This window comes from Bos taurus, chromosome 26, assembly GCF_002263795.3.
Source record: "Bos taurus isolate L1 Dominette 01449 registration number 42190680 breed Hereford chromosome 26, ARS-UCD2.0, whole genome shotgun sequence".
NCBI lineage: Eukaryota > Metazoa > Chordata > Mammalia > Artiodactyla > Bovidae > Bos > Bos taurus.
Genome location: NC_037353.1, coordinates 32,727,675 through 32,755,130, shown reverse-complemented (window position 1 = coordinate 32,755,130; position 27,456 = coordinate 32,727,675). Strand labels below are relative to the sequence as shown.

At 43.9% G+C, this 27,456-nt stretch overlaps 1 protein-coding gene across 3 annotated transcripts in view; it reads left to right on the top strand.

Annotated features, from left to right (window-relative positions):
- Positions 1-2,093: 2,093 nt before the first annotated feature.
- Positions 2,094-27,456, top strand: part of GPAM (glycerol-3-phosphate acyltransferase, mitochondrial) — a 67,499-nt gene continuing 42,136 nt past the window's right edge. For 2 of the 3 annotated variants that reach the window (XM_005225723.5, XM_005225720.5), the window contains exon 1: positions 12,733-12,834. In XM_005225723.5, coding sequence (XP_005225780.1) covers positions 12,798-12,834 — 37 coding nt within the window. In that variant the 5' untranslated portion in view covers positions 12,733-12,797. Of the gene's footprint in view, positions 2,289-12,732; positions 12,835-27,456 lie in introns of those variants that run through there. The other variant, XM_059881752.1, reaches the window with a different exon arrangement.

Here is a 27,456-nt window from a genome sequence, read left to right as displayed (position 1 = left end):
CACATCCATACGTGACCACAGGAAAAACCATAGCCTTGACTAGACGAACCTTTCTTGGCAAAGTAATGTCTCTGCTTTTGAATATGCTATCTAGGTTGGTCATAACTTTCCTTCCAAGGAGTAAGCGTCTTTTAATTTCATGGCTGCAGTCACCATCTGCAGTGATTTTGGAGCCCAGAAAAATAAAGTCTGACACTGTTTCCACTGTTTCCCCATCTATTTCCCATGAAGTGATGGGACTGGATGCCATGATCTTAGTTTTCTGAATGTTGAGCTTTAAGCCAACTTTTTCACTCTCCATTTTCACTTTCATCAAGACGCTTTTGAGTTCCTCTTCACTTTCTGCCGTAAGGGTGGTGTCATCTGCACATCTGAGGTTATTGATATTTCTCCCAGCAATCTTGATTCCAGCTTGTGTTTCTTCCAGTCCAGCGTTTCTCATGATGTACTCTGCATGTAAGTTAAATAAGCAGGGTGACAATATACAGCCTTGACGTACTCCTTTTCCAATTTGGAACCAGTCTGTTGTTCCATGTCCAGTTCAACTGTTGCTTCCTGACCTGCATATAGATTTCTCAAAAGGCAGATCAGGTGGTCTGGTATTCCCATCTCTTTCAGAATTTTCCACAGTTTATTGTGATCCACACAGTCAAGGGCTTTGGCATAGTCAATAAAGCAGAAATAGATGTTTTTCTGGAACTCTGTTGCTTTTTCCATGATCCAGCAGATGTTGGCAATTTGATCTCTGGTTCCTCTGCCTTTTCGAAAACCAGCTTGAACGTCAGCAAGTTCACAGTTCACATATTGCTGAAGCCTGGCTTGGAGAATGTTGAGCATTACTTTAGTAGCGTGTGAGATGAGTGCAGTTGTGCGGTAGTTTGAGCATTCTTTGGCATTGCCTTTCTTTGGGATTGGAATGAAAACTGACCTTTTCCAGTCCTGTGGCCACTGCTGAGTTTTCCAAATTTGCTGGCATATTGAGGGCAGCACTTTCACAGCATCATTTTTCAGGATGTGAAAGAGCTCAACTGGAATTCCATCACCTCTACTGGCTTTGTTTGTAGTGATGCTAAATGTTACTAACAAAAGGGTGCTTGGGACTTCCCTGATAGTCCAGTGGTTAGGACTTTGCCTTCCAACGCAGGAGGTACGAGTTCAATCCCTGGTGGAGGAGCTAAGATCCAACCTCCCTTGCTGTCAAAAAACCAAAACATACAACAGAAACAATACTGTAACAAATTCAATAAAAACTTTTCAAAACTGGTCCAGATCAAAAAATAAAAACACAAAAAAGCCAAAGAGGGTGCTCCTTAGGTTCCTTTAGATATTAATCTCTAATATAACAGTACTACTGAAGGGTTTGTTACATCTCCTCAGGGCCTGTAAGAACCTCATAGTGACCTGGAAAAGAGCTGGAGGGCCATTACTCACTCCAAGGCCTGTTAAGTTTCCAGAACCCACCCTCTCTCTATCTATACCTCTGTGGCCTAAGGGAGCAATGATAGTATTGGAAGGGGAGGGTGACTGGGAAGGCTGGAGGATGGAGAAAAGCTCAAAGTCACTGCTAACAAAGGACCCCTAAGAAATGCCTGTGAAGCATCTCAAACACACGAGGGTGAGTCACAGGGGTCCCCACCACCTCTTTGGGTCACAGTCAATGAGTCAAATATGTTCACCCCCTGCTGACCCCAGCTGCAGCGAGGACTCTCGCTGGTGAGGTGGGAGCGCCAGCGTGGGAAGCCGGGTGTCACGTGATCACGCGGGGTCCTCAGCTGCAGCCCCTTGGCCGGGTGCCTCCCGTGAGAGTGAGGTTCCTGAGTTGCGAGCTTCACTTCCTAGTCAGAAAGCCCGGCCAGGCAAAGTCCAGAAGACACCCGTGGCAGCATCATTAAATTATCACAAGCCCTGAAACTCACTCCGGGATGAATGAGAAGCCTGGGTCTGTTTGTCCTTGCAGTGGGAAGGGAGTATGTGATTGGCCGGCTGGGCTCGGCCTAGCAGGCCTTATCTCTGGCTGGTTATTATTTGATCAAAGGGGGCTTCCTCCTCCTGTAGTGTTTGACAACTGTGTTGGGAGAGTTTGTTGCTGCCTGGGGATTTTTTTTTTTTCCAAGGTTACTACTGAGCACCCAAAGTCCTTCCATTTCTAGCCATACAAACAAGCACCCAGAGGAGATTTTCTTTCATTCCCCACTCAGACTGGGGCAGTCTTCTTCAGAATCTCCATCGGCTTTGCTCATCAGCTGTTTGGAAGTAATTCCTCAATCAGCACAGAGTCAAGGATACAGGTATTTAAACAAAAAAATTGGGGGTAGGGTGGGGAGGGGATTCTGATTTCTTAGGAAATGGGGCTGGGGTGGGAGGGCTGGGGCAGGGCTGGGGTGGAGAACTGCCCGGGAAAGGCAGAGGACGTGGAAGAAGGAAGTAGAAGGAAAGAGATGTCAGGAATCTTGAATTCTATGGAAAGGCAGAGCCAAGGCATGAGATGTTTGCACCTGTAGAGGTGTGAGTGCAATGGTAGGTAATGCGCCGCCATTAGGGCTGCGTGCTGCTATCCCCATGAAATCCTTCCAGGTCTAGCTGCTCCCTTGGTCTCTTTGTCATCCTCCTCCCTGGCTCACTGCTGAGAGGGTTTTTCACACTTGCTGAGAAATCCATTTGCTTCAGCTTGAAACATTGTCACATCTGATCTTCAGAAGTGTTTCTTGGTGGTACCGATCCTTGTGATATTGGCATCAGAGAAGGAAGAGTGGACTGAGTTCCTTGTTTAGGAGAATTTGTTTCCCACTTTGTCTGGGATCTGTGTTTGATGTGCTTTGTCCATTCTTGCCCTCATCATAGTCCCACCTCAGTGGTGTGTTTCGAGCTTGAGATAGACAGACAGAGCTTGATGTCAAAGAACTTCCTTGCTACGGATGGAAGCAGGGCTCCTTGTGGTGTGAGGAGGGACGTAACCAACCATTCTTGGAGTGAAGATGAAAGAGAGACGAAAGGATGGATTCTGTCTTGTCTAATTATTAGGTTTATCTGGAGGTGGCTGAGGAGGGGGGATGTGATGCAAAAAAAAAAAAAAAAAACCACACAAAAAACCTTATTTTGGCATTAAGTGGAAAAGAAGCCTTTTATGGTAGGTGGCTCAGTGGTAATGAATCCACCTGCAATGCAGGAGATATGGGTTCAATCCTGATATGGGATCAGGAAGACCTCTTGGGGAAGGAAATGGCAACCCACTCCAGTATTCTTGCCTGGGAAATCCCATGAACAGAGAAGCCTGGCTGGCTACAGTCCATGGGGGTCACAAAAGAGTCAGATATGTCTTAGCAACTAAATGATGAATAGTAAATGGTTATTCTTAAAACTGATTTTTCCCTATGCACTTTAGATGAAGAAATAGCCATGCCGAGTGCATTGCCCTTCTCCTGTCTCCGTGGCTGTCTTAATCTCCAGATGTTTCCATCTGTGTTGTCTTAATTCTCAGGTGTTGGTATCCAGGTTGTCCCTGCTGTTAGTTGCTGTGGGAGGGTATCAGGGCTTAGTCCCATAAAGCTGCCCCACAGGATGGGAGTTTGTTCTTCCTGCTGACATTGGGTGGTTCCCAGGGAGTTTTCTCTACTGAGCCCGCTGGATTTCTTGAGACTGTTCAGAGTCATTGGTCTGAGAAGTTCATCAAAGTGAATCCTGCTTCCGCTTCATAATTTTCAGGGAAATGTGAAGAGGTAGAGGGTGAGCCCAGTGCACAGACTTATGGCTCCTGATCCTGATCTAGCACCTGACGTGGCGAGACCAGGCACCAACCTGGGGACACTGAATTTGAGCTGCTCTCTGTTCTCAAGAGACCCCTCTCCCTCCTCCCGCCTCCTCTTTTCCAGCCATATTGGGCGTCTGGTCCTACAGCATCACAGCCTGATAAGCCTAAGCCAATGCCCACAGCTTAAGGGTATCTCCCTTGTCTGGTCATCTGGTAATTTTTGTTACAAAGGTAGTAGAGCATGGGGGAAGGGCCATTCAGATCCACGGCTGATGTTTGCCTTTTCCACTTACTGTTTAAATTGTCTAAGCCCCTGTTTCCTCATCTGTAAAAGGGTTCTAAGACTTCTTTCATGGGGTTACCTTGGTAATAGAGACTCTGCTTTCAATAAATAGCAGTGTGTGTCTACTGTGTGAGGGGCATTGGGATGTAGTGGAGAATGAGGCAGAGAAAGCTCCCTGCCCTCAGGGAGGTTACAGTTCAACAGGATGGGGGATGAGAGGTGGTAAACAAACGAACAAAACAATCACATAAATAAATAGGTCATTCCCATTTGTGATGAGAAACAAGAACAAAGGACTTGATTCAGACGAGGGTGGAGAGCTAGTTGAGAAAGTCCTCTTTGATGAGCTGAATGATTCCTGACTGAGTTGCTGCTCTCTGGTGTTTGACGATTCCTTGACCTGCAGCAGGATTGAGGCAGATGAAACAGGGGCCTCCTGACTCCCTGTCCAGTGCTTTTCTACCTGGCTGCCTCCTCTGCTGGAGAGGGGCGGGCGCAAACTCCAGGAGGATAGAGGAAGAGCTGGCTGGTCGCTGGAGTCCAGTATCCTCTCTCCCCTGGGATTGTTTCTATCAGCTGAAAATCCCTAACCCCTTCCCAGGGATGGCAGGGGTGACTGGAGGTGCAGAAAACAGGTTCTCTGTGTCTTCCTCCCCCAGGTTCCTACACCTCCATCCTGGATGATTAACCCACCCGGGGCGGTCATCTCTGGAGGTGAAATGCCAAGCATGGACAGGCTGGGAGGAGAGCGGCAGGGGAGGGGCGAGTGTTTCGGGGCGGGCGCATCATCATCTCCGGCTGCCTAGCAGTGCACTCAGACTGCCCCCCTTCCCCACCCACTCAGCCTCCCAGGAGCACCACGTTCCCTTCCCACTGCACACAGTGTCTTTTGTGAGCCCTCTGGCCGGGGCTTCAGTGACAGCTCTTGTAAAGGAGCTGGTTAGCATTTTTTCCAGACAAAGCCAGAAGTTCCGGGAGGTGACGGGAAGCCTGAGCCTGCAAAGAGTGATGAAAGGAAATGGTCAGTCTCAGGTTCCTGAAAGAACAGTGTCAACATCTTCAATTCTTCTCCACCTTCCCACTGGGGACCTTGTGCCCATGACCTTCAGAAACAAATCAATTCTCTGCCCATTCCCTCTCCCTTATCTGCTTTCATGTCTGCTAGCCAACTCCCACCTGTTGCTTGCTGGTCACAACAAGGCTTCGTAGGACCTCCCAGGGCCATCAGTGTTCTAGCCAGTGATGGCTGAAGTGAGCAGGCATGGCAATAGGTAGCAGGCAGCAGGATTGATATCTTAAGGCACGTAACTGTTTTCACCTGGATTCAGAATTTCAGACCCTGTTTGGTGGGAGAGTCACAGAAGACTGGATGTTGAGAAAGGAAAAGAGATGCCATCCCGTAAATAATACACTAGACAAGACCATTTCCAATAAGACTTTAAATAGCAAGTGGTACCCTGAGGTCAGTTCTCCCCAACAGGTCAAAAGAGGAAAATGGCAGGATGTTTGCAATGGGAAACTCAGCTTCAGCATTCAGTTCCCAGAACCCACACCATCGCTAATCCCATCAACGTGGAACCTAGTTCTTCAGCCGCTGAGCAATATTTCAGATGTTTGACGGGGCTCCTGGTGTCACACTGAGTCAGCTAATGAAAACGCTCAATCATCACTCCTGGGCTCCTGTGCTGTCTCCCCATCCTATCCTCCCCTTCTCTCAGCTCATTTGCTGGGTGTTGCATCTGGCTTCCATCCAGTGGCCAGTGGGGCTGGCAGGAAGTTCAGCTGAGGTTGGCTCTGTCTATTGGGCTTCAGCGTCCTGCCAGAAATCAGGTTGACCAAACCAAACCAAACCAAACAAAACACCCAAAATGAGTCTTGAAAGAAAGCAACATCCATTTCCCTGTGGGCTTGACCTTCTCTGCAGGGAAGGGGAGCTTGTTGTGGAGCTTCACCCTGGGAGCTCCTGGTAACAGCGTCAGTGGCGTTTTCCTTTGAGTCAATTCCAGAATGTGACTATGAGGAACAAGGGCCTGGGAAAAGTGTAAACCTTGGAACTGAGAACGCTTCTCAGTCTTGGCAGTAGGGCAACAGGAGGATCGAGCAGCAAGTGGGCAGGAGGCTGGCTGCTCCCACTTGTAGCCCTGCTCCTGCCCAAACAGCTTCAGGGATCAAGGGATGCGACCTGAGCCATCGCTCAGTGGTCCCCTGGCACCTGCCCCGAGCAGCAGCAATCCTGACCCCCACCAAGCTCCTCTGGGCACATTTTAATTATCTTGTGGGCTGATACTCAGGATGAGTCTGCCAGGTAGGATGGAGGTGGAGCCCCTTTCACTCCAGCAGGCAGAAACTGCATGCATAATTAGATAATAGAAAATGTGCCCTCCAAATCCTCAGATCATATGGGTCCTTGGAGCAGCACGCTGTGTCCCTTGTGCTTTGCCATTGCTCCTTCCAGTGCCCCCTTGCCACACAACCACATCTAATTAGCTCTGTGACTCGGGGCAACAAGGCACAGACACTGCTCTCAAGGAACTCAAAGCCCAATGGAAGAGATGGGTAATTAAGCAAGCAACGTACCGTGGCCTTACAGTGTGCAGAGTGCCTCCATAGAGCAGAGCAGCTTATTCTCAGGGAAACTGCTGTCCCCCCATTTTCACCCCCTCACTGCTCCCTATCCTTGCCCTGGAATATCTTCTCTGTTTAAGCTGAGTCTCAAGCCTAATTCTTCACACAACTCCAGTGGCTGCTCACAGTACCCAGACTCCAGACTGAAGATAGGTGCTGGTCTTTGAGGTTTTTCTAGTCTATGGTGACATAAGAACTGAGGACAAAGTAGCAGCTCTTTAAGATGGCCATGGATATTCAATTTTAGAAATTTCCCATTGTTCTGAGAAGCTGTCGTCCTGCTTGTTGGGCTGTTAAAACATTCTTTTCTTTTATTACATGATGATGTTTGTAGACTGTCAATTTCTGCTGAGTTGAATTTGAATGTTTTGACTGGGCTGAATAAAAAAGCAATAGTTCAAGGCTTGGGAATCACTGCCCAAAAAGCTGCTCATCACTGAAATTAGCACCTATGTCCAAACCCAAGCAGGAGCCCCTGGGGCGTCTGTCTTAGTATCTGATTTTCCAGTCTGCAGCAGAGTGGCCGAGCTGCTGTATTCAAATTCCACTCACTTTCTCAAGACACTTAGCTGCCTGTGGCAGCCCAATCCTTAAATAGACTCTACTGTTTTCTTGGCAGCCCAGGCTCCTGTATGTTTAATGCCTTGAATATCCAATTTCTGGGTCAAACTCATGAAAATCTAAAAGGGAATTATCCATCTCAGAAAGCAGTTGCAATGGAAATAAAAGCCATTAGTACTCACTGTTATCAGGATGTTTAATTTTTCATTAAAATTTCAAGATAAAAGTTGATCTTGCAGAATTGTGTTAACTGAGATCCCCATCTTCCACGGAGATGCAGCTTAGAGACTGACTGGAAAAGATGCTGGTACTCTAGCTCACAGTTGCCTCTGCCCTCTGTCTACATTCTTAGGTTAGAGGGCCTTGGGGTGCAAGCATCTGCTCTGGTTAGATGAAGTCTCATATTGCACTTGCTTACCCTGCCATTCCAGGTATTACTAGGGCATTGAAAATCCCCCCCGAAGCTTGATGGATAGAAGAAAATGTCCACCAGGCAAACCAAATCCCAGTAATATTATACAAGGTGGTAAAGTCCAAATTCTTGGGCTAAAGTTGAATGTTTGTGTTAAAAGGTGTTTAAAATGAGTGACTCATACAAGGTCTAGCTAGTTAGCTGTAAGAAGTGCTTTGTTTGACCTATTTTGCAATGTGGGCTTTGCTCTGTGCTGGCATTCGCAAAGGAGACCCTCACATTTGGACTTAGTGCGTTTTGGGGTCAAGGATATGACTTCTGTGTGTTTTTGGTGGAGACCCTCTTCTCCTTCTGCCCATCTCTCCCCTGGGTCCCAGCATGTCTCTTAACACATAAGAGGTCAAAAAATTGTTGATGGTGACAATGACAATGCAAATGACTAATATGTTTTAGAGAGACTCAGTTTTTGGCAATTTCTACTTGACCTAATATGACCACTTAATCATTAATATTTTTAACTTGCCTATTTAATTATTAAAAGAAAAAAACAATTTTTTTTTGACTTGATGGTTGTGTTTGGTTTGGAACCCTAAGGAAAGGAAGGAGTGGGAAGATGAAGCTGGTGAGCAGTAAAGGCTTCCAGGTGAATACTCTGTTCTGAGTTCTGGTCTCCTAGTTCCAGAACCTTCCTTGCTGCTTATTCAGGGGATGGCCCAGACTGAAGAGTTGTGGTCCTTTTGAACTGGTGTGATTATGTTTGGTTTACCTGGGCCATTATGCCAACATGACCTTTCCTTCCCACTGAACCCATCTCTCTTACCATAGGCAGCCTTCTGGCTGGTTAGCCTTGAGGTCTGGCAAGAAACAATTGTAGAAGGTTCCAGGGGATTGTCACCAACCAGCTGTTGATGTATGGCCCTGGACAAGTCTCTTCATATCTGGGTCATGGTGTCCTAGTGAAACACGTTTGGTTGGATTAGAATGTCTCAACCTTGGCACTATTGACGTTAAAGGTCATCATTTTTTTGTGGACTTCCTGTGCATTGCATCCTAGTCACTGGATACCTGTAGTACACCTCCACTGTTTTGTGTCAACAAGAAGTGTCTCCAGATATTTCCAAATATCCTCAGTGGGGAACTATTGGATCAGATGACATCTAAGTTTGAGAAACCACATTAGGAGTTGTTAATTCATCCTATTTTATTGAGCTCTGACTGTATGTTCTGTACTGTATTAGTTTTTACAGCCTAAATATACTGATGTTCTACTGCCATTTGCTTCATGAAAATCTGAATTAGAGTAGGAAAGTGTCTACACAGGCACTGAGGTAAAGATTAAAAAAAAAAAAGAGCTAGAAGTCCTATTTGGGTTTTTTTTGTTTTTGTTGTTGTTAGTTTTTATTGAAACGATGTTCTTTTTAAAAAATATTTATTTTTTAAGTGAAAGATAATTGCTTTATAGAATTTTGTTGGTTTCTGCCAAACATCAACATGAATCAGCCATAGATATACATATGTCCCCTCCTTCTTGAACCCCCCCCCCATCTCCCTCCCCATGCCACCCCTCTAGGTTGTTATAGAGCCCCTGTTTGAGTTCCCTGAGTCATACAGCAAATTCCCATTGTCTATCTTGCTAGCCTCATCTGTAAAATAGAAACGTTATACATTATTGTGAGGACCTAATGCTTAGTGTATATAAAAGCACGTAGATCATAGTAGACATTCAATAATTAAAATCATTCCTTGGTTCTCTCCCCCGCCCCAAGCGCCAGCTCTGCACAAAGCAGTAACTTTGCCAGCCTTGCTCTTCTGTTTCTGGGAATCTGCTCTTATCCTACCACGTGCCTGCAACTCCTCCCTGTCAAGCCAATATGGATATGCCATTTCAAAAAATAAATCTCTAACTGTTTGTTTCAAGGAGGGCTTGTATCACTAGACTGTTGACTTGGTCCATCCATAAAGGGACTGCCTCTCCTTAGCAGAGAGAAAAGATTTCTCCAGTATCCGGAGATTTGCAGATGCCATTGCTTGCTGTTGGTTTAGCACAAAAATGACTATAAGGAATTGAGGATGAGAGAACCCTCACTTTGTGGGTTATCAGGACTCCTGGGGCATGGATAAAGTCATGGGTTTTATCATCTCTCCTGGGGTTTAAGTGTCTCAAAGGGCAAAGACCATGCACTGAACATCCCTGGCAGGTCCAGCACTATCTCTCCAGGAAAAACACCCTGGGCTTTTGTAGACTGACCCAGCGAGAGAAATTGTGGTGTAGTAATAAAAAGTTAGGTAAGAGAGTTTGAATCTGCATTTTTCCTCTCCATTTAGACCCTGACCAGGGGCGCCAGGGCTCATGAAGACAGTGCAATTCCCAAAGAAAAAAGGTTCATGCTCAAATTCCAACTCTGCCACTTACTCTCCAGTTGATCTTGGGCAATTTATGTTACCGTCCTGAACCTGAGCTGTCATACTGGTGAGTCTGCAATCAGAAGGGTTCCTTCTCATAGGGATGTTGTGAGAATTAACTATAAGAACATATGGAAAACATATGGCACAATTCTGGTAAATACCAAGTATTTGATAGAAATCAATTTTTATAATAGTAGAAAGGAAATTAAATATGACTATTAATAACAATACATATAGTAGATGTTAAACAGACAACAAAAACGTGGATGAAAAGGTATGAAATTGACTTGCTATGTTACTGATAAGAAAATAGGCTCAGAAAAAGAAAGAGAGTAGGAAGAGGTACCCAGGACATCATTGCTTGTTAATGCAGATCTTGCATCTCTAGATTCCCCTTCAGATGCTGGTTCTACCATGCTGGAGCTGCCTTTCTGTGTTAGAAGAAAAAAAAAAACGTACTCAACAGCACTTGTTCAAGGTGACAAGGCAGGCTTTACTCAAGACCACTGTGATAAATATGGGGACCACTGTAATGGGATTTTGCAGTAGGGGAGAGAGACTGGGCTTAATTCCAAGTACAGCCTGGGCAAGTGGGGATTTATAGCTAAGGAGCAGGTTGGGGATCAGTGGGTAGAAAATTGCCAAGAGGAAACATCATGGATGAGGGGGGTTCTGGGTGGACTGACCTCATAGGATTCTTTGCTGAAAGTCTAAGGTGTCAGATGTCACCTGGGGGTGATGGCAGAGGATAAGGAACCTAATCAGATGTCAAAGGTGGGGACTCTGGTTAAACTGACTCAGCAGCATTCTTATGAGAATTGGATTTTATAAGAAAGCACACATGCAGGCCTTGGAGAAGAGAAGGTTCAGGAGTCTGACTAAGGTTTGAATCTTTGTCATTCTTCAAACATTTAAAGCCCATATTTAGAAAATTGCATACAGACTGAGGAAAATTCACCTACTGGTCTAAGATAAGAATCATATGTTGTTTCCAGAGGGATTCTTTCTTCAGCGTAAGATAGAAATAAGAATTTTTATCTACCGTGTTTCTAATGCCTTAGGGCTGCCCGAGAGAAAAGCTGTGCAGTGAGGAGGCCTTGTCCTCCACGGCTCCAGCCCACACCAGCCTTTGCTCACACACCAGCTAAGCACTACAGAAACCACCTTGTTCCTGCCTCCCACCTTCCCAAAGTTCAGCTCTTACCTTTCAACCCAGGCTCAAGGTTCTGGAGAGCTGATCTTTTGCTTTAATGCTGATATTCAGTCTCCAGAGCCACTCTGATTAAACAGCTGGGCAACCCATATGTTCACTTCCTCAACGAGGCTTCAAGAGGTGTCTCTGGGTTGGCTGCGACCTGTGAGTCACATCTTTCACCTCTTGCCAGTGAACTCAGACATTTGCTTGGGAAGAAAAGACTGAAGTTTTCAGGCTTGGTGGTGGAGAGAGGAAGAGTTTTAGCAATCAGAATGCCTTGGCTTACTTTGTCCTTCAATCTTGCCTACCTTGGGCCTGCTGGGATGGAGGTTATGTGGGTCTGTTCGCATGTTGGCAGGTGAGATAACCTGTCATTACAATAAAATAGGACCGTGGTTCAAACAGAATACCTTGTTGTGGGTCAGCTGCTCAGTCATATCTGATTCTGCGACCCCATGGACGCAGCACACCAGGCTTCCCTGTCTGCATCAAACTCTCCTGTTATCTTCAGTGATGGTTTTAATTCAGTTGAAAAGTTGAATCAGGAGAGTCATAACTCCCACCAGAATTTCATTGTCTATTTTGCCTTTTTAAACTTAGTTAATTCACTTGCTGTCTTTCTTATTTGATGAGCACACATTGTGATGTTTTTCTTGGACTCCCCTCCTCCTCTTTTGTTTAATCCCCTTCTAGGAAAGCATAGCTAGAATTATGACTTAAAGGAGGGGTCTGTAAATTGGAGGCCAAACCCTTCCCCCGCTTGTAAACAAAGTTGTGCTGGCACGCTGCCACATCCTTTTGTTTATGTCTTGTCATGCTTGTTTTCTACAACAGAGTCAAGTAGTTGTGACAGAGACCCTGCAAAGCCTTAAATATTTATGATCTGACCCTTTACAGAAAAAAAAAAAAAGCCTACTGAGTCCTAATTTAGAGTGTCTGCGTTGGAGTTAAATACACCTTGGTTCAAATCAGGTCTTAGTTACTCACTCACTTTGACATTGGAAAAGCCTCATCACCTCTCTGATACCTAATCTGTACCATGGGGATAAGAAAGACTCACCTTGGAGAGTAGCTGTGAGACTTCAGTGAGATAGTATTTATAAAAAGTTGCAGCTCTGTGCCTGGCACAGAGCAAGGGCTCAATAAATGTCGCTATTATGATGATCATTCATTCCTTTGGCCAACAGATACATGTCTAGTGCTTTCTCTGCATTAAGCCTCGGCTGCTGCAGCTGTGACCAAGGCATAGATGATCCCCACCCTCATGGAGCTTACATTCTAGTGGGGAAGACAGACAATATGAAGAAAACAAATCAAGAGGTTATTTCCAGCTAGTGACGAGTGCTTTAAATAAAACAGGATAGTATGAAGGCAGGGGACAGAGTCAGCTCAGTTGCTACCTGAGCTGAGACCTAAATGTAAGAATGAGTCAGCCATGCAAATATCTAGAGAAGGAATGTTCCTGGCCGAGACAATAAATACAGAAGCCCTGAGCCAGAGGTGAGCTTGGGATGGTCCAAGAACAAAGTGATGGCCTTGGGGACTGGGGCACAGTAAGCAGGGGGTGATGATGGTAGAAGATGAAGGAGCAGAAGTCAGCGCAGGTAAGAATATGTCATTGCTTGGAGACCCTGGGAAGATGGCTTTTAGAGGAATGGATGCAATCTAAGATCGTAATGGGGCAGAAATGTAACCGAGTCCTTGGCCTTGTTATGTGACCTTTGTTGTAAATATATTATTCTTCCTTTTTGGTTTCGGCATTCATCACTGTTAGAAACAGGAGAAGAGTAGGGGGCCTAGTGAGCTGGAATCAGAGTGGCAAACACATCACACCACCCCAGCTGGGCACACCTGCCTTGCTTGGGCTTTTCTCCTTACAGTGCCTTTGACTCACCCCAAAGGTCTTCTGGCCAATGCTATTACCTCTTTGAAATCATTCTTTATCAGGAGACTTGAATGCTTCTCCAGGTGGAGCACTTAAGGTAAAAAACAGTTAATGTAATTTTAAAACCTCCTAACAAATTTCCCACAACTTAAGACATCCAGATAATCATTTGGTCCCTAGGGTCACTCAAAATTCATAGCTCAGTTCCCATAATTAGCATTTCTTTTGTATGTGAGCCAAGGAACAGGGGTGAAGAATCCTAGTGATAATATTGTACCTGTTTGGGGTTGAAAAGAAAGCTGTGATACAATCAGATAAACTGCCTTGAGTTGCCAATAATAACAGTCATACAGTATTTGCCAGTTCAAAGCCCTGCTGCTTATGTGGCTCACTTACACATAAAAATGTGCATTTAGTTTATCAACCTTGATTCACTTGGGGTGACTCCTCCTCCCTCTCATGTTCTCTTCTTCATTCTCCTCCTCCTTTGTCATCTTTATCCTCATCAAAACCCTTTATTTATTGACCCTCTTCGCTCCTGGCTAACAGTAATTAATACTTCCTTTACAATGTGCGAGTATGTGTTTCTGTCTCATTTGGTTTCAGACATTGTTAAAAGAGCAAGATACGAAGGTGGCTCTCTTCCAAGCTATGCTTTCAAACACTGATTCTTAAAATCTGGGGTCCATAAATGATCACGGATGGGGGTCACGAACCCCCTGAAATGGAATAGAAACTTTTTACATATACATTTTTTTAAAAGGAGAAAGTCTAGAGTTTCATTAGACTCTCAAAGGTTTCCCTGATTCCAAGAAGTTACAAACTACTGCTTTAAAGACTTTACTGACTCAATCTATAGTGTGAGTTTCAAAGGAAAATTCTAGAACTTTTGTAAGTGGAAAAGGAAAATTTGTTGAGTTGGAGCTGGGGAAGCCGGTGATTCTCAAAGATCACATTTATCAAGCATGATCTGTGAAAGCAAGTGGGATTGATAACTGGATCAAATGCAGCCTTCCTTTTAGAGGACCCGCACATTTTCCTGGGAATATTTATCATGACTGCAAACATTATATAGTTCTCACAGACATCGTCCTAGAGCCGTATGGATTTTAACTTTTATTCCTCAGAGTAACTCTATAAAGCCTGCACAATTATTGGTCTCATTTTACAGATGAGGGAAATGAAGCACGCAGAGATTAAAACCATACATTAAGTTTTATATTCAGCATCCCAAGACCCTTCATTGTTCTGGATAATATAGTTTGTCCAGCTGTAATTAATAGTTCAGAATAAGTATCATTTTGGATGTGTCTGAATAGTGGCCATGTTGTAACCATGAAGCCCAGAATTCATTAATGACAGGATTTTTAAAGGTGGCAGCTCTGGTTTCATAAATAAAAACAGGTCATTGAAGGTCATGACCTGATTGCAGGTCATGTGAAGAGGAGAGCCAGCTGACTACTTAGTTTGAATTTAGCTGAATCACAATGGTTTATAAAGTGTGGTGAGTGAGCAAGTAGATAATTTTATTATTGTAGCTATTATTATCACTAAGAAATTTCTGCTGTGTACGTAAGGCATACTATTGCCCTGTAGAGCTTAAAGATAGCTAAGCCTTATCTTTGGGAGGCTAAAGTTCTTTCATTCCAGGAGTTGATCAGTTGATGGGACTTTAGACATAATTCACCCTTTGCCTAGATTATATTTATTCAACAATTAATGAGAAGGTGACCTAGAAATTTAGATGGCCTGTTCGCTAAGAAAATCACGTATAAATAATCTATAGGAAAACCAACATTGTGGATATTAAGGTTTGTTTAATCCCACTCATATCTTCTAGTGGCTACTAGGAATTCTACAATTCATGTATGTGGGCTAAATTTACATACAGAGGTAAGATAGGAACACAGGGCTAGAACAGAGACCCTGAGAAAAAATCACTTGACATAATTTCATAAAGGGGGAAATGTTTTGCCATCTTCTAAGCAAAATTGAATATGCAATGGGAACAGGTGATGTATAATCATCTTAATTGAGTGAAGGGTCAGACTTAATCCCACACCAAGCCAGCAGAATGACAAAGTGGAGAGAGGATTTCAACCTATGACCCTCAATTACGGAAAGCCTGTTATTTAATTCCTTACTTCATGTTGAAGGTCATCCTTGCAACAAATTTCAAATATTTTATGGAATAATATGATGATGACCAGCAGAATATATTAGGTTAAAGCCACAGTCAACTGTATTATGCTTATTGGGGTTTCACTTTATATCAGGTAATTTAGATCACTGGCAACTGGGTTGATAACACTCTTTACTTTGAACAGATTTTCTTTTGGGAAAACTGTAAGTTAAAAGAGATAGTTTTAAGGAGTATGTTTAGAATACACAGGAGAATAACTTTCCCAAAAGAAAATCTTAGAACGTCTATGTCCCCAAAAGTAATGAAAGTAAATTTATTTAAAAATGTTCTAAAAATGAGCCTTTGTTAAACTGCAATTGATCCTTCCTCTAATTAGATTTAATAAGTAAGTTGCTAGCTGACTTTGAACTCATTAGAAAAAAAGAAAAAAATGCAGAGTAGTTTTGTTTCCGGAGAAGGCAATGGCACCCCACTCTAGTACTCTTGCCTGGAGAATCCCATGGACGGAGGAGCCTGGTGGGCTGCAGTCCATGGGGTCACTAAGAGTCGGACACGACTGAGCGACTTCACTTTCACTTTTCCGTTCATGCATTGGAGAAGGAAATGGCAACCCACTCCAGTGTTCTTGCCTGGAGAATCCCAGGGACGGGGGAGCCTGGTGGGCTGCCGTCTCTGGGGTCGTGAAGAGTCGGACACGACTGAAGCGACTTAGCAGCAGCAGCAGCAGTTTTGTTTCTCCTTGTCCTCTTCATGATTTTTTTTTCCTTTTTGACAAAGACTGATTCTAGGAGAAGAAAATAAAAATAAGTCTGTCTCCAGCCATGTCTAGCTTTCCCTTTTAAGTGTTTTCCAGTTCCTTCCTTTAGGTTTATAGGGCACTTGTGCGCTTCGCCTCGCTCTCGGTCGTGGCGTTCTTATCCATGGTGGGCCACCTCCCACTGTGTTGCTGGTTACCACTGAGGAGCTGGGCCCCTGTTCTCCCTTGCATTATATTGTTCCCACTACTATGGCTCAGGAAGTGGGTGTGGGAGAGGAATGGGAAATCTGCTTCCTACCTTCCTATCAGATTGGGTACATGCCTTCCCCAAGACACGTAAGTCCTGAGCCCCTAAAACTCTAGGTTCATATACCTCTCCTTGAATACTTCTGTCCCTGGAGCTATCTGTCCAGGACTCTTGACAGGTGTAATAGCCACTCACACCTCCTTTATTAATTGTTAATTAATTGTGTCTTGTATTTAGACATTTAACAAATAGATTCTTAAACATCTGTTTTGCACACGGCACTATTAGGCGCTAGGGATACAAAGGAAGGGGATGGGAGATGTTAAGATAGACATTTAAGAGGGAGAGACGATGGCTAATTATATATGGCTAATTCTACAATTAATTAACGTTCATTATAATTGTGATACGTTCCCTGGAGAAGAAGCATATGACAGGGGACCTGCCTTAGTCTGAGGGTCAAAAAGCTTTTCATGAGGAGGTGAGATTTGAACTATGTTATGAAGCATAAGTGGGAGGAAAAAGAGAGTTGTGGGGGAGATCACTGCTGGCAGAGAAGGTAGTTTGTGCAAAGGGAGAGCAGAGTCCCTTTTTCTTAGGAACCAAAAGAAAGCCACAGTGACTGAAGTCAGAGAAAAAGAGGGCAGGTGGAGAGAGATGAGGGTGGTGAGATTAACAAGGATGGAATGTGCCAGGCACTGGCAGTTCTAAAGGAATAATTGAAAAGATTTTCATCAGTTGGAGTGGGGATCAGGCAGAGAAATGGAGGTGTTTGACACTGTCTGTGTTGTACTTTCAAATGTTCATCCTGGCTGATGTGTGGCATGTTTGGGAGGGTGATGGGTAGAAAGCAGACCTGAGGCATCCTAGTCGTTAGCTGTTATGCTTCCAGGGAAGATGGTGAGGTCCTCAAACAACACAGTTCAGGTAGAGAGGAAGATAAAAGGAGATGAGTTTGAAAGCTGAGGTAAAATTGTCAGATGTTAGTATTGGATTGAATGTGGGAAGAAGTTAAGAACAACTCCTAGGTTCCTGGTCTGCTAAGGACAGAGTGTGAAATGAGAATGAAGGAGGGCCTTGAGCTAGCAAAAGATGCCAAGAAAAAATACTCAGGTAGGTAGAAAGCAATCCAGCAGGACATGGGGTTGGTTGTGAAAGCTGAGAAAAGGCTTACACCCATAGCTTGAGCTTGCTCAACACTACTCAGCAGGTTATGCAACAGTACAAAAGTCCTCGGTAAGTCTGGGCAAGCACAATCTAGCCCACACTAGGATCCCTCTTTCAGAAGACAAGATGCTTTGTTTTCAGTCAGCAACTCAGCTCCACAAACCATCTTGGATCATATGTTCCAACAACCGACAGTGATTTTCAGAGAAGTGGTCTTAAGCAATATTTAGAAAGAAAAGGTTTTCCTAAAAGACATAATGTCTTCAGAGGTGCAATTCTAGGCACAACGAAGGCAAACTTTTAGAAAAAATAGCAGAGGTGAACTTATTTGCAAAGCAGAAATAGAGACACACATATAGAGAAAGAATGTGTGGACACCAACAGGGAAAAAAGGGGGATAAATTGGGAGACTGGGATAAGCATGTACACATGGCTATGCATAAAATAGATTTCTAATGAGAACCTACTGTGTAGCAGAGGGGGGAAGAAGAAACCTAATTGTAGGGCATACATTAAGTCAACCTAAAAACTGCATTCTAATACACAGTAGGTACAAATATTGTTTGATTCCACTTATATGAGGTACCTAGAATAGCCAAATCCATAAAGTCAGAAGGTACATTGGTAGATGCCAGGGACTGGCGTGGGGGAGTGGGGGATGGGATGGGGGAAGGGGGACTTTGTGTTTAATGGGGACAGAGTTTCAGTTTAGGAAACTCTTCGGTTTAGTGAAAAATTTGGGAGATGGATGATGGTGAGAGTTGTACAACATTGTGAATGTACTTAGTGCCACTGAAATGTAGTGTTAAATATGGTTAAAATAGTTTTATGTTGTGTGACTTTTACCACAACAAAAACATTTCTCAAAAGAGACAGACTTTTATAATGTCATATAGGGTAGTTCTGGCCTGTTAGAGGCTCCTGAATCTTTTCATTCCAGACTGGGGCCTTTGCTTTATCCAGCCCAATCAAAAGATTCACTGAGGTTGTTCTGATAGTCACTAGGGTTGTTCATAAATGTTTAGTTACCTTGTTTTGGGCACATGGTGGGATTACACTTCTTCACTCTCTTGCTTACATATGATGCTTTATCTAATGAAATGGGAACAGAAGTGATGTGAATTAAGACCTACTGCATGGCTCACTACACTCTCTGGTCCCAGCCTCAGCAATCAAGGAAGCACGTGTCAAGTTGGAGCCTCCCTCAGTGACCTTATAAGCCCTTGTAATAACCCACAGTTTCCATGTAGCATAGGTAGATAATCTTTGTTGCAAGACTCTGAGACATTTGTTACTGAATTGCAACCTAGCCCATCCTGACCAATACCATGACATTCTCTCCCGAACAAAGTAACCTTAATGGCTCAAATGAGTTTGGAAGGTTTCAGGACAAATACTTTGCCAGGATTTCAGCTCAAAGGAATAGGATATCTCTTTTGTCTCTTGAGTCTATGCAAGAGGAGACTAACAACAATCATAATAATAGCTGCTGCTGCTGCTGCTAAGTCGCTTCAGTCGTGTCCAACTCTGTGCAACCCCATAGACAGCAGCCCATCAGGCTCCACCGTCCCCGGGATTCTCCAAGCAAGAACACTGGAGTGGGTTGCCATTTCCTTCTCCAATGCATGAAAGTGAAAAGTGAAAGTGAAGTCACTCAGTTGTGTCGGACTCTTAGCGACCCCATGGACTGCAGCCTACCAGGCTCCTCCGTCCATGGGATTTTCCAGGCAAGAGTACTGGAGTGGGGCGCCATTGCCCTCTATCTAGTAAATCTCACCACTTGGCAGGCAATATGCTAATTATTTGTATACATTATTTCATTTTACCTCAAAGGAACCCAGTAAGTAAGGTTTTGTTAGCAAATCCACCTTTTAAAAAATTTTTTCTTTATTTCGAATTGAAGGATAATTGCTTTACAATATTGGTTTCATTTCTGCCATGCATCAACATGAATTAGCCATAGGTGTACATATGTAGCAAATCCACTTTTTAAATGAGAGAATAGGGACTCAGAGAGGTTAAATAACTTTCCCAGGGTCGCACAGCTGGTAAATGGCAGAACTCTGACTGGAACCTAGTAGCTCAGTTGGTAAAGAATCCACCTGCAATGCAGGAGACCCTGGTTTGATTCCTGGGTCAGGAAGATCTGCTGGAGAAGGGATAGGCTACCCATTCCAGTATTCTTGGGCTTCCCTTGTGGCTTAGCTGGTAAAGAATCAGCCTGCAGTGTGGGAGACCTGGGTTTAATCCCTGGGTTGGGACGATCCCCTGGAGAAGGGAAAGGCTACCCACTCCAGTATTCTGGCCTGGAGAATTCCAGGGACTGTATAGTCCACGGGGGTCACAAACAGTTGGACATGACTGAGTGACTTTCACTTCACTTTCATGACTGGAACCTAGGTGGTCTGTCTTCAAAGTCCTGGTATAACTCTCAGACATTCTGCTGGAAGGACTCGGGGTTAGTCCACTGGGGATATCCTGACTGGCAGCAGCTCAGTTTTTACTCAGCTGAGTGATACTCAACCCCCTCTGAGTATCACTATCCTCAGCTCCTTCATGGAGTGCAGTTTAACATGAAGATATGCTTTTCACACCTGGGATCTGGTGGCCCAGTCCTAACTCTCCAGCTCTCATCTACACTGACTAAATAACATATCAGTCGTACATTTGCGCTCTAGAATTGGAGGCAACTGATTTCAAATTGGGGTTCTTCCACATACCAGATCTACCTCTCCCTGTGCCTCAGTTTTCCCATATGGAAAATGGGGATTTATAGTTCCTGGCTCTTGGGGCTGCCAGGAGGACAGGCACCTTATTTGCCTGTTTGCTTTCAGATCCAGTCGCCACCCTCCTCGACTCTACTGCTTGTCTGGGGAGGGGCTGGGGAGCGAGTGGGGGAGGTAACCCCTGCACCTTCATTCCTTAGACTCCCTTGATGTTTACTTCAGCCAATAGGAGGACTGGCAGGTGATGGGAGGCCGGAAAGGGGTTAAAGCCAGGGAGGGTGGCCTCCTCTTTCTCTAGGGACATGTCCAGTGTGATTTCGGCTCTTCGTGGGCGGCCTGTCTCTCCTTGGTCCCAGCTGTTGCCTGGTTGGTTCTGGTTCCTGGCTCTGTTAGCACCTGGCTTTGTCCCTCCAGCCCCAGGGAAGGTAGTGATCTTCTATTGCTAAGAAGATCACGTTCCCTTTGGTCCTTTCTGTTCTTCTAAGAACTGTCTGAGTAGAACTCTACTCAAGTTCTCTAGTGGCTGTCTGGCACGGGCTCTTTTCCATACTGCACTGTGACTAATACAAAGAATTGCTTGCGATCATGCCTATGAAGTACTAAGAACTGTGCTTGGCATGTAATAATTGCCTTGTGAGTGGCAGCTTACAAAATGTACTGACTTACCTCTTACCTAGATGCTCTGAGGCCAATTTGCACCAGGCAGGCCTCTGCTTCCCCCAAAGCTCCTGAATCAAGGCTCATTTCTCTCTCCAGGCTGTCTGAGTCCTGAGACCTGGGTTTGTTTTGATGCATTCTTCTCTAATCTTTATAGGGTAAAGGGCATGTGGATTCCTCCTCAACATTTGTGACACGTCATCACTTTCTTTCTGATTTTCCAAACTTCTTACAATGGCTTAAAAAGCCCTGCTCTATCTGGCCCCTTCCGTCTTCCCAACCCCTCCCTCCACCACCTTCTCCCTCACTCCCTCCAACCCGCACTGGCTTTTGTCCAGTTCTCTCTGCCAAGCTCTGTCTTCCTTTGGGGCTTTGGCAGGTATAGTCCCTTCTTCTTGGAAAGATCTTTTCTGGTCTTCTTTCCCATGCTTCTCACATCCTCGCCTCAACGTAGCTGCTCCTCACTTGGAGAGGCCCTTCCCATTACTTTATCTAATATTGGTCACAGGTGACCAGGTGCTCTTGGAGTTTCATTGCAGCGTCCATGCCTCGTGGACTCTCCCCACCCCACCCCTTCCTACTCAAGACAACCTCTCCCTCTCACCCAATCTAGCTTGATTGCACAGGGAAAGCAAAGGTCCCTTCAGATTTTGTCTTCTTTCAGGAACAGAAAGACTGCTAATGGCACTGACTTAGGCTCCTTCAACAGAACCTTGGGACTTAAACCACAGAGCCTGGCTACACCCCTAGAAGAAGGAGAAATAATTTTCCTTTCTTAAGAATGAGCTAACAGTTATAAACTGAAAACACACACACACACACACACACACACACACACACACACACACACACACACAAGTAACTGGGAAGCTAATTCCTTAATTTCCCAGTTCTAGCAGTTACTGATCCAGTGTCCCACTTCCAACTCTAGAACCAGTGTCCTGCCCTGAGGCCCTAACATCCATAGTCACTCAGTCATGTCTGACTCTTTGTGACCCTTTGGACTGTAGCCCACTGGTCTCCTCTGTCCATAGGATTTTTCAGGCAAGAATACTGGAGTGGGTAGCCATTTCCTACTCCAGGAGATCTTCCCAACCCAGGGATCCCACCCGCATCTCCTGTGTCTCCTGTAGTGCAGATCTTCCCAACCCAAAGATCCAACCTGTATCTCCTGTGTCTCCTGCATTGCAGGAGGATTCTTTACCTGCTGAGCCATCAGGGCCTGAGGCCTTGCTAGTGACCAAAAGCCTGGAACCCTACCTAGTTTCTGCCCACCTTCCTTCCTGGGTCAGGGTGGGCTATCAAGCAGAAGCTCTGTCAAGCAGAGGCTTGAAGGCTTCTGCCAAGCTTGAAGGAAGTTGCCAAGGCAACTTTCCCAGAAGCTAGATTGCCTCCTACCTGGCTTATTTGAAGTTTTTAACTTAGTCTATTGTGAAGCCATTTTCAGTCAAATTGAAGTACCGGTTCTGTCATAAATGTTGTAAATGTGAATCAGGGAAGGGGGCGGGGTCCCATTCTCTCCTGGCCTAAGGTATTTTCTAAATGGCAGGCTCCAAGGTCACATCCATCGCCATTCCCCAGGGTGATACACTAGCAGGGACTATTTCTCAACACTCTTTCCCCTCCATATACCTGAGTTACTCTAGCAGCCAGGACTGTGCTTAAAAATTAAAGATGAGTCAGGAATGCAATTTGTTGGGAAGATAACCTGCAGTGGGAAATGGCAACCCACTCTGGTATTCTTGCCTGGAAAATCCCATGGACAGAGGAGCCTGGTGGGTGACAGTCCATGGGGTCACAAAGAGTAAGACATGACTGAGCGACAGAACATGCAACAGAAAACAAGATTTAAGTGGCTTAAAAACCAGTCTTGTGTGATTAGTAGTGTGGGGTTTGGATAATAAGTTGCAGAGCAAATACGGAAAAGATTGAAAAAGAAATATGCCAAATGTATCGGTTATCTTTACCAGGAAAGAAAGGCTTTTCCAGAAATCCTCAAGTTTGATTTTCTTTTAGGTGTCATTGCCCAGAACTGGATCATAAGACAATCTCGGCTGCAGGAACAGTTAGAATAGTAGAAAGCAAGAGTATCATCATTAACTCAGATACTTTGATTCACTATTATCTCAGGGCTGGACAAAAGATCACCCTGAATAAAATCAGGCTTCAGATAGCCAGGAACCTGCAAGGAATGGATGGCAGACTGAGGGGTCTCAGTGTTTGCCCCAAATCAACAGAGTTCTAGAGGCCACAGTCTACTGAACTTCATGCTGCTTTTAGAATCTTTGGGGACACAATAATCAAACAGGAGTTTGTTTTCTAGACGGTCTCATTCTATGCTGCCTGGCAGGCAGTAGGAGTTCTATACATATTTATAAAAAAAGGAAATGAATCTAGAGGAAAGCAGATGATGAGAACAGCATGGATTCAGTAAGAGTAAGACAGGACAAACTTTATTTCCTATAAAAGTTTCTGATAGAGTAATTGTTATATCTCAGATCATGGAATGTCATAGATATTTTATCACTGAATTTTGGCAAGTCAGTTGACATTGTTGCTCATAATACTCTCACAGAGGGAAAAAAAAGCACGTGTCATAATTTGACAGATGTAGCTGAAGCCATACTCAGCGAGACGTTTATAGCAGTAAAATATCTGTATTAGAAGAAAATACAGTTCTCAATTCCAATCACTGATTTCAAGGTGGTATTTCAAGGTGTTAAGAGTCCCAGCCTTTATAAGGGGTGTTCTCACCACCATTCAGTTCAGACTAGTTTCTAATTTTCATTCTTATTTGTTCAAACCATGGGGTGTTTTTTGGTCTGTTTTTGTTTTTTTAAAACATGTTAGTTTCCAAATATTTGGAAATTTTCCAGGTATGTCTAAATTAATGATTTCTAATGTCCATTGTGGTCAGAGTATGTTTCATGTGATTTGAAACCTTAAATCTATTGAGTCTTGTTTTATGGCAAGTTTTACTAAAACACGTTCTGTATTCACTTGAAAAAATGATATTCTATTGATGGATGTAGTGTTCTATAAATGTCAATTAGGCCAAGCTGGTCGATGGTATTGTACAAGGTTTAAATATCTTTACTGATTTTCTGCCTACTTGCTCGGTCATGGAGAGAGAGATTGAACTGCTGTTTATAGTCATGGATTTTTCTATTTCTCCTTGCAAGATTGTCAGTTTTTGATTCATATATTTGGAAGCTCTGTATTAGACGTAAATATTTAAAATCATTTCCCCCCTTGTTGGATTGATTCCTTTATCATTATGAAATGATCTTCTTTATTTCTGATAATATTCTTTGTATTGAAATGTATTTTTTATGACAGTAATATAGCTACCCATATTTCTTTTGATTAGCATTAGCATGGTACGTTATTTTTCTTTTTTAATATAATTTTATTTATTTTAATTGGAGGCTTATTTTTCAATTGTTTAACCAATTTGTCTTTACATCTAAAGTGATTTTAATAGCTGACATACAGCTGATTCTTTCTTTCTTTCTTCTCCAGTCTAACAATCTTTGCCTTTTGACTGAGATAATTACCTACATGCATGAATTTAAATCTGCCATCTTGCTATGTGTTTTCTCTTTATCAATCCATTCCTCCCCCTTTCTACTCACTTACTGCCTTCTTTTGGATTCATTGAGTGACTTGTTAAAAACGATTCTGCTTTATTTTCTTCATTGATGTACTAGCTACAACTCTTTATTTTGCTTTTATGGCAGTTGTTTTAAGAGTTGGAGTATACATCTTTAACTTACCACAGTTGACCTTCAAGAGTTGGGTTGGCCACAAAGTTCGCTTGGGTCTTTTTAGGTTTTCCAGATCTACTTAATACGCTTAATATTTCCTCTACTTTCTTGGACTTACAGAATATAGTTGTAAGTATTTTTTAGTGTCTGTATTTACCAATTCTATCACCTCTGTCATTTCTGGGATTCTTTCAATTAATTAACTTTTCTGCTCACTGTGGTTCATTGCTGCTTCCTGCTTCATTTTGCATGCCTGATGACTTTTGATTGGAAGGACAACATTTTGAATTTTACCTTGTTGGATGCTAAATATTTCTGACTTCCTATAAGTATTCTTGTGCTTTGTTTTGGGACATTCTGCTTTGGAAAGTTTGATTTTATTTTTATTTGTTAGGTAGGACCAGAGCAGTGTTTATTCTAGGATTAGTTTTACCCCACTACTGAGGCAAGGGGCTTCCCAGGTGGCTCAGTGGTAAAGAATCCGCCTGCCAATGCAGGAGATGCAGGAGACATGGGTTTGATACCTGGGTCAGGAAGATCCCCTGGAGGAGGGCATAGCAAACCACTCCAGTATTCTTGCCTGGAAAATTCCATGGACAGAGGAGCCTGGCCGGCTACAGTCCATGAGGTCACAGAGTCAGATGCAACTGAGCACTGAGGGACTTTCTGAGTTACAAATTATGAGATTCTCCAGTCTAGGGGCCAGAATCAAGCCCTATATTCCTGGTCCTGTAGGTTCACTGGGCATCTTTTCCCTCTGCCTTGTGGGAACAAGAACACCTCTCTGGTACTCTTCTCCCAACTCCAACTGTTTTGGTCTTCCTGGTCTCCTGGTTCTAACTCCTCAACTCAGAAAGTCTGCCTAGTTCTTCCTGGATTACTCTGTCTGCACTATAGCCTGGCAACTCTTTCTAGGCAGTAAGCTGAGGCAATCACAATGTTTAACCTTGTTCATCTCCCTTCCCTTATGGAGCACTGTCCTGCACAGCTGCTTTTTTTTTTTAATATATTTTGCTTGTTTTGTTTTTGCTCTCGTGTTAGCAGGAGAGTAAATTTAGTTCTTGTTGCTCTGCCTTGGCTGGCTAGACTGCATCTAGATTACTATAAATTATTGCTGTTCTGTTGATGAAAGACTGCCAAGGTTGTCACTTGTTTCCAAAACAATCCTCATTAAGTAATCTGTGCTTCACAATCCACATCTCCTTTGGGTGAAGTAAACTCTTGTGCAACGGGTGTTACAGAAGAGTTGCATACAAATGAAGTCTATGTAAGACAACTAATTTTCCCCTCTAGCTTACATTTTCATTCCTGTGATACTGTACTTCATTTCTCATTACTTTCTCTTTAACAGTGACTTCAAATCCTGTGACTTTCCTCTATTTTCTTCCCTCCTTTTCTTTCTTTCATGTCAGGGGCCAGTAGTCTGTACACAAATTTCATGATATTTGGGGATGAGAATTCATCTTATTCTAGTCAACATTGGCCTTGAATACTTAGGTGTGTGCTTGGGGCAAAGGTGTGTGTGTGTTTGTGTGTGTTTGTGTGGAGAAGGGTTGAATAAAAACAGGGTCCTTGACTTCAAGCTCAAAATCTTTTTTAAAATGAATAAGCACTCCTGCTGTTTTGAATTGTTTGGGGATGGATTTATAAACAGTAGAAAGTGCAAGTGAAGTAATGCTTCTTTCACTTCTTGTTCCTCAGCTTCAACAAGTATTTACTTAGTGTTTCCTACAAGAATACATTGTAGCATTACCTGGGAAACAAGCACTGATGATGAGTTCATGATCTTGTGGAGGAATTACACAAACTGATAAAGACCCAAGGTGTGGTACCACAGGAAATCTGTGAGATTTCACTTGACAGTGTGAGTATAGAGGGCGGACAAGATGAGGGAAGGCTTGGAGACCTAGTTTAGCAAAGAACTGTCAAATTTAGGGGAGAGTGGTGTGAGCACAATTAGGAGTACCAGTGCCCAGGGCTTGATGAGGGAAAATCAGAGAGGCTAAAAGAAGGGGCTCCTGATGGAGAACGGTGGGGAAAGAAGAGGCTTCTCTGTGAAAGTCTTCGATGCTAGGCTTAGGCATTTGGACTGTGGGGAGCTCTGGATGGTTTCTGATGGGTGGACAGAGACAGAGATTGTCTGGCAGAGAGGGTTAGGGTTCATGTGTGCAGAAGAGGTAAGGACTGGTGGCAGAGGCGCCAGGACAGGGATTAATCATCTTTGTATCTCCATCTGCTGCCTATGTGGGTGCTCAGTCCAGTCCCACTCTTATGCTATGTCGCCCACCAGGCTCCTCTATTCATGGGATTTTTCCAGGCAAGAATACTGAAGTGGGTTGCTATTCCCTCCTCCAGGGGATCTTCCTGACCCAGGGATTGAACCCATGTGTCCTGCATTGTAGGCGGATTCTTTACCTGTGAGCCACCAGGGAAGCCCATCACCCCTCCCCATTTGCTACTTCACATGGCATGCCTTTGTTCAAGTGCAGGTAAAAGGTTATCTTTTACCTTCTATCAATAAATGATTAATCTCTTTATAACCACTGGCCTTGTCAATGGCAAGACAAATATTGTGGAAAAAACTCTTCAGGCTCCTTGCTATTTTGTTTCAAGGACTCAAGGCCGAGAAATCTGGACTCAGGTTCTTCCAAGCCTTATTTGTTTCTATTTGAATTCCTCGGAAAATTACCCAACAGGGCCTTTCCAGTCCCCACCTCTCTCATGCCCAGTAAGTTCTGCAGTCTTACAAATCTCACAAAGAAGACGGCCCACACCTATACAAGTAAACTCAGACGGCCCACGTGCATGCTCCCAGAGGAGCCGGGCAGAGATTCAAACTTTCCGAAGAGCAGCGTTCACAAGACGCAGACAGGCCCA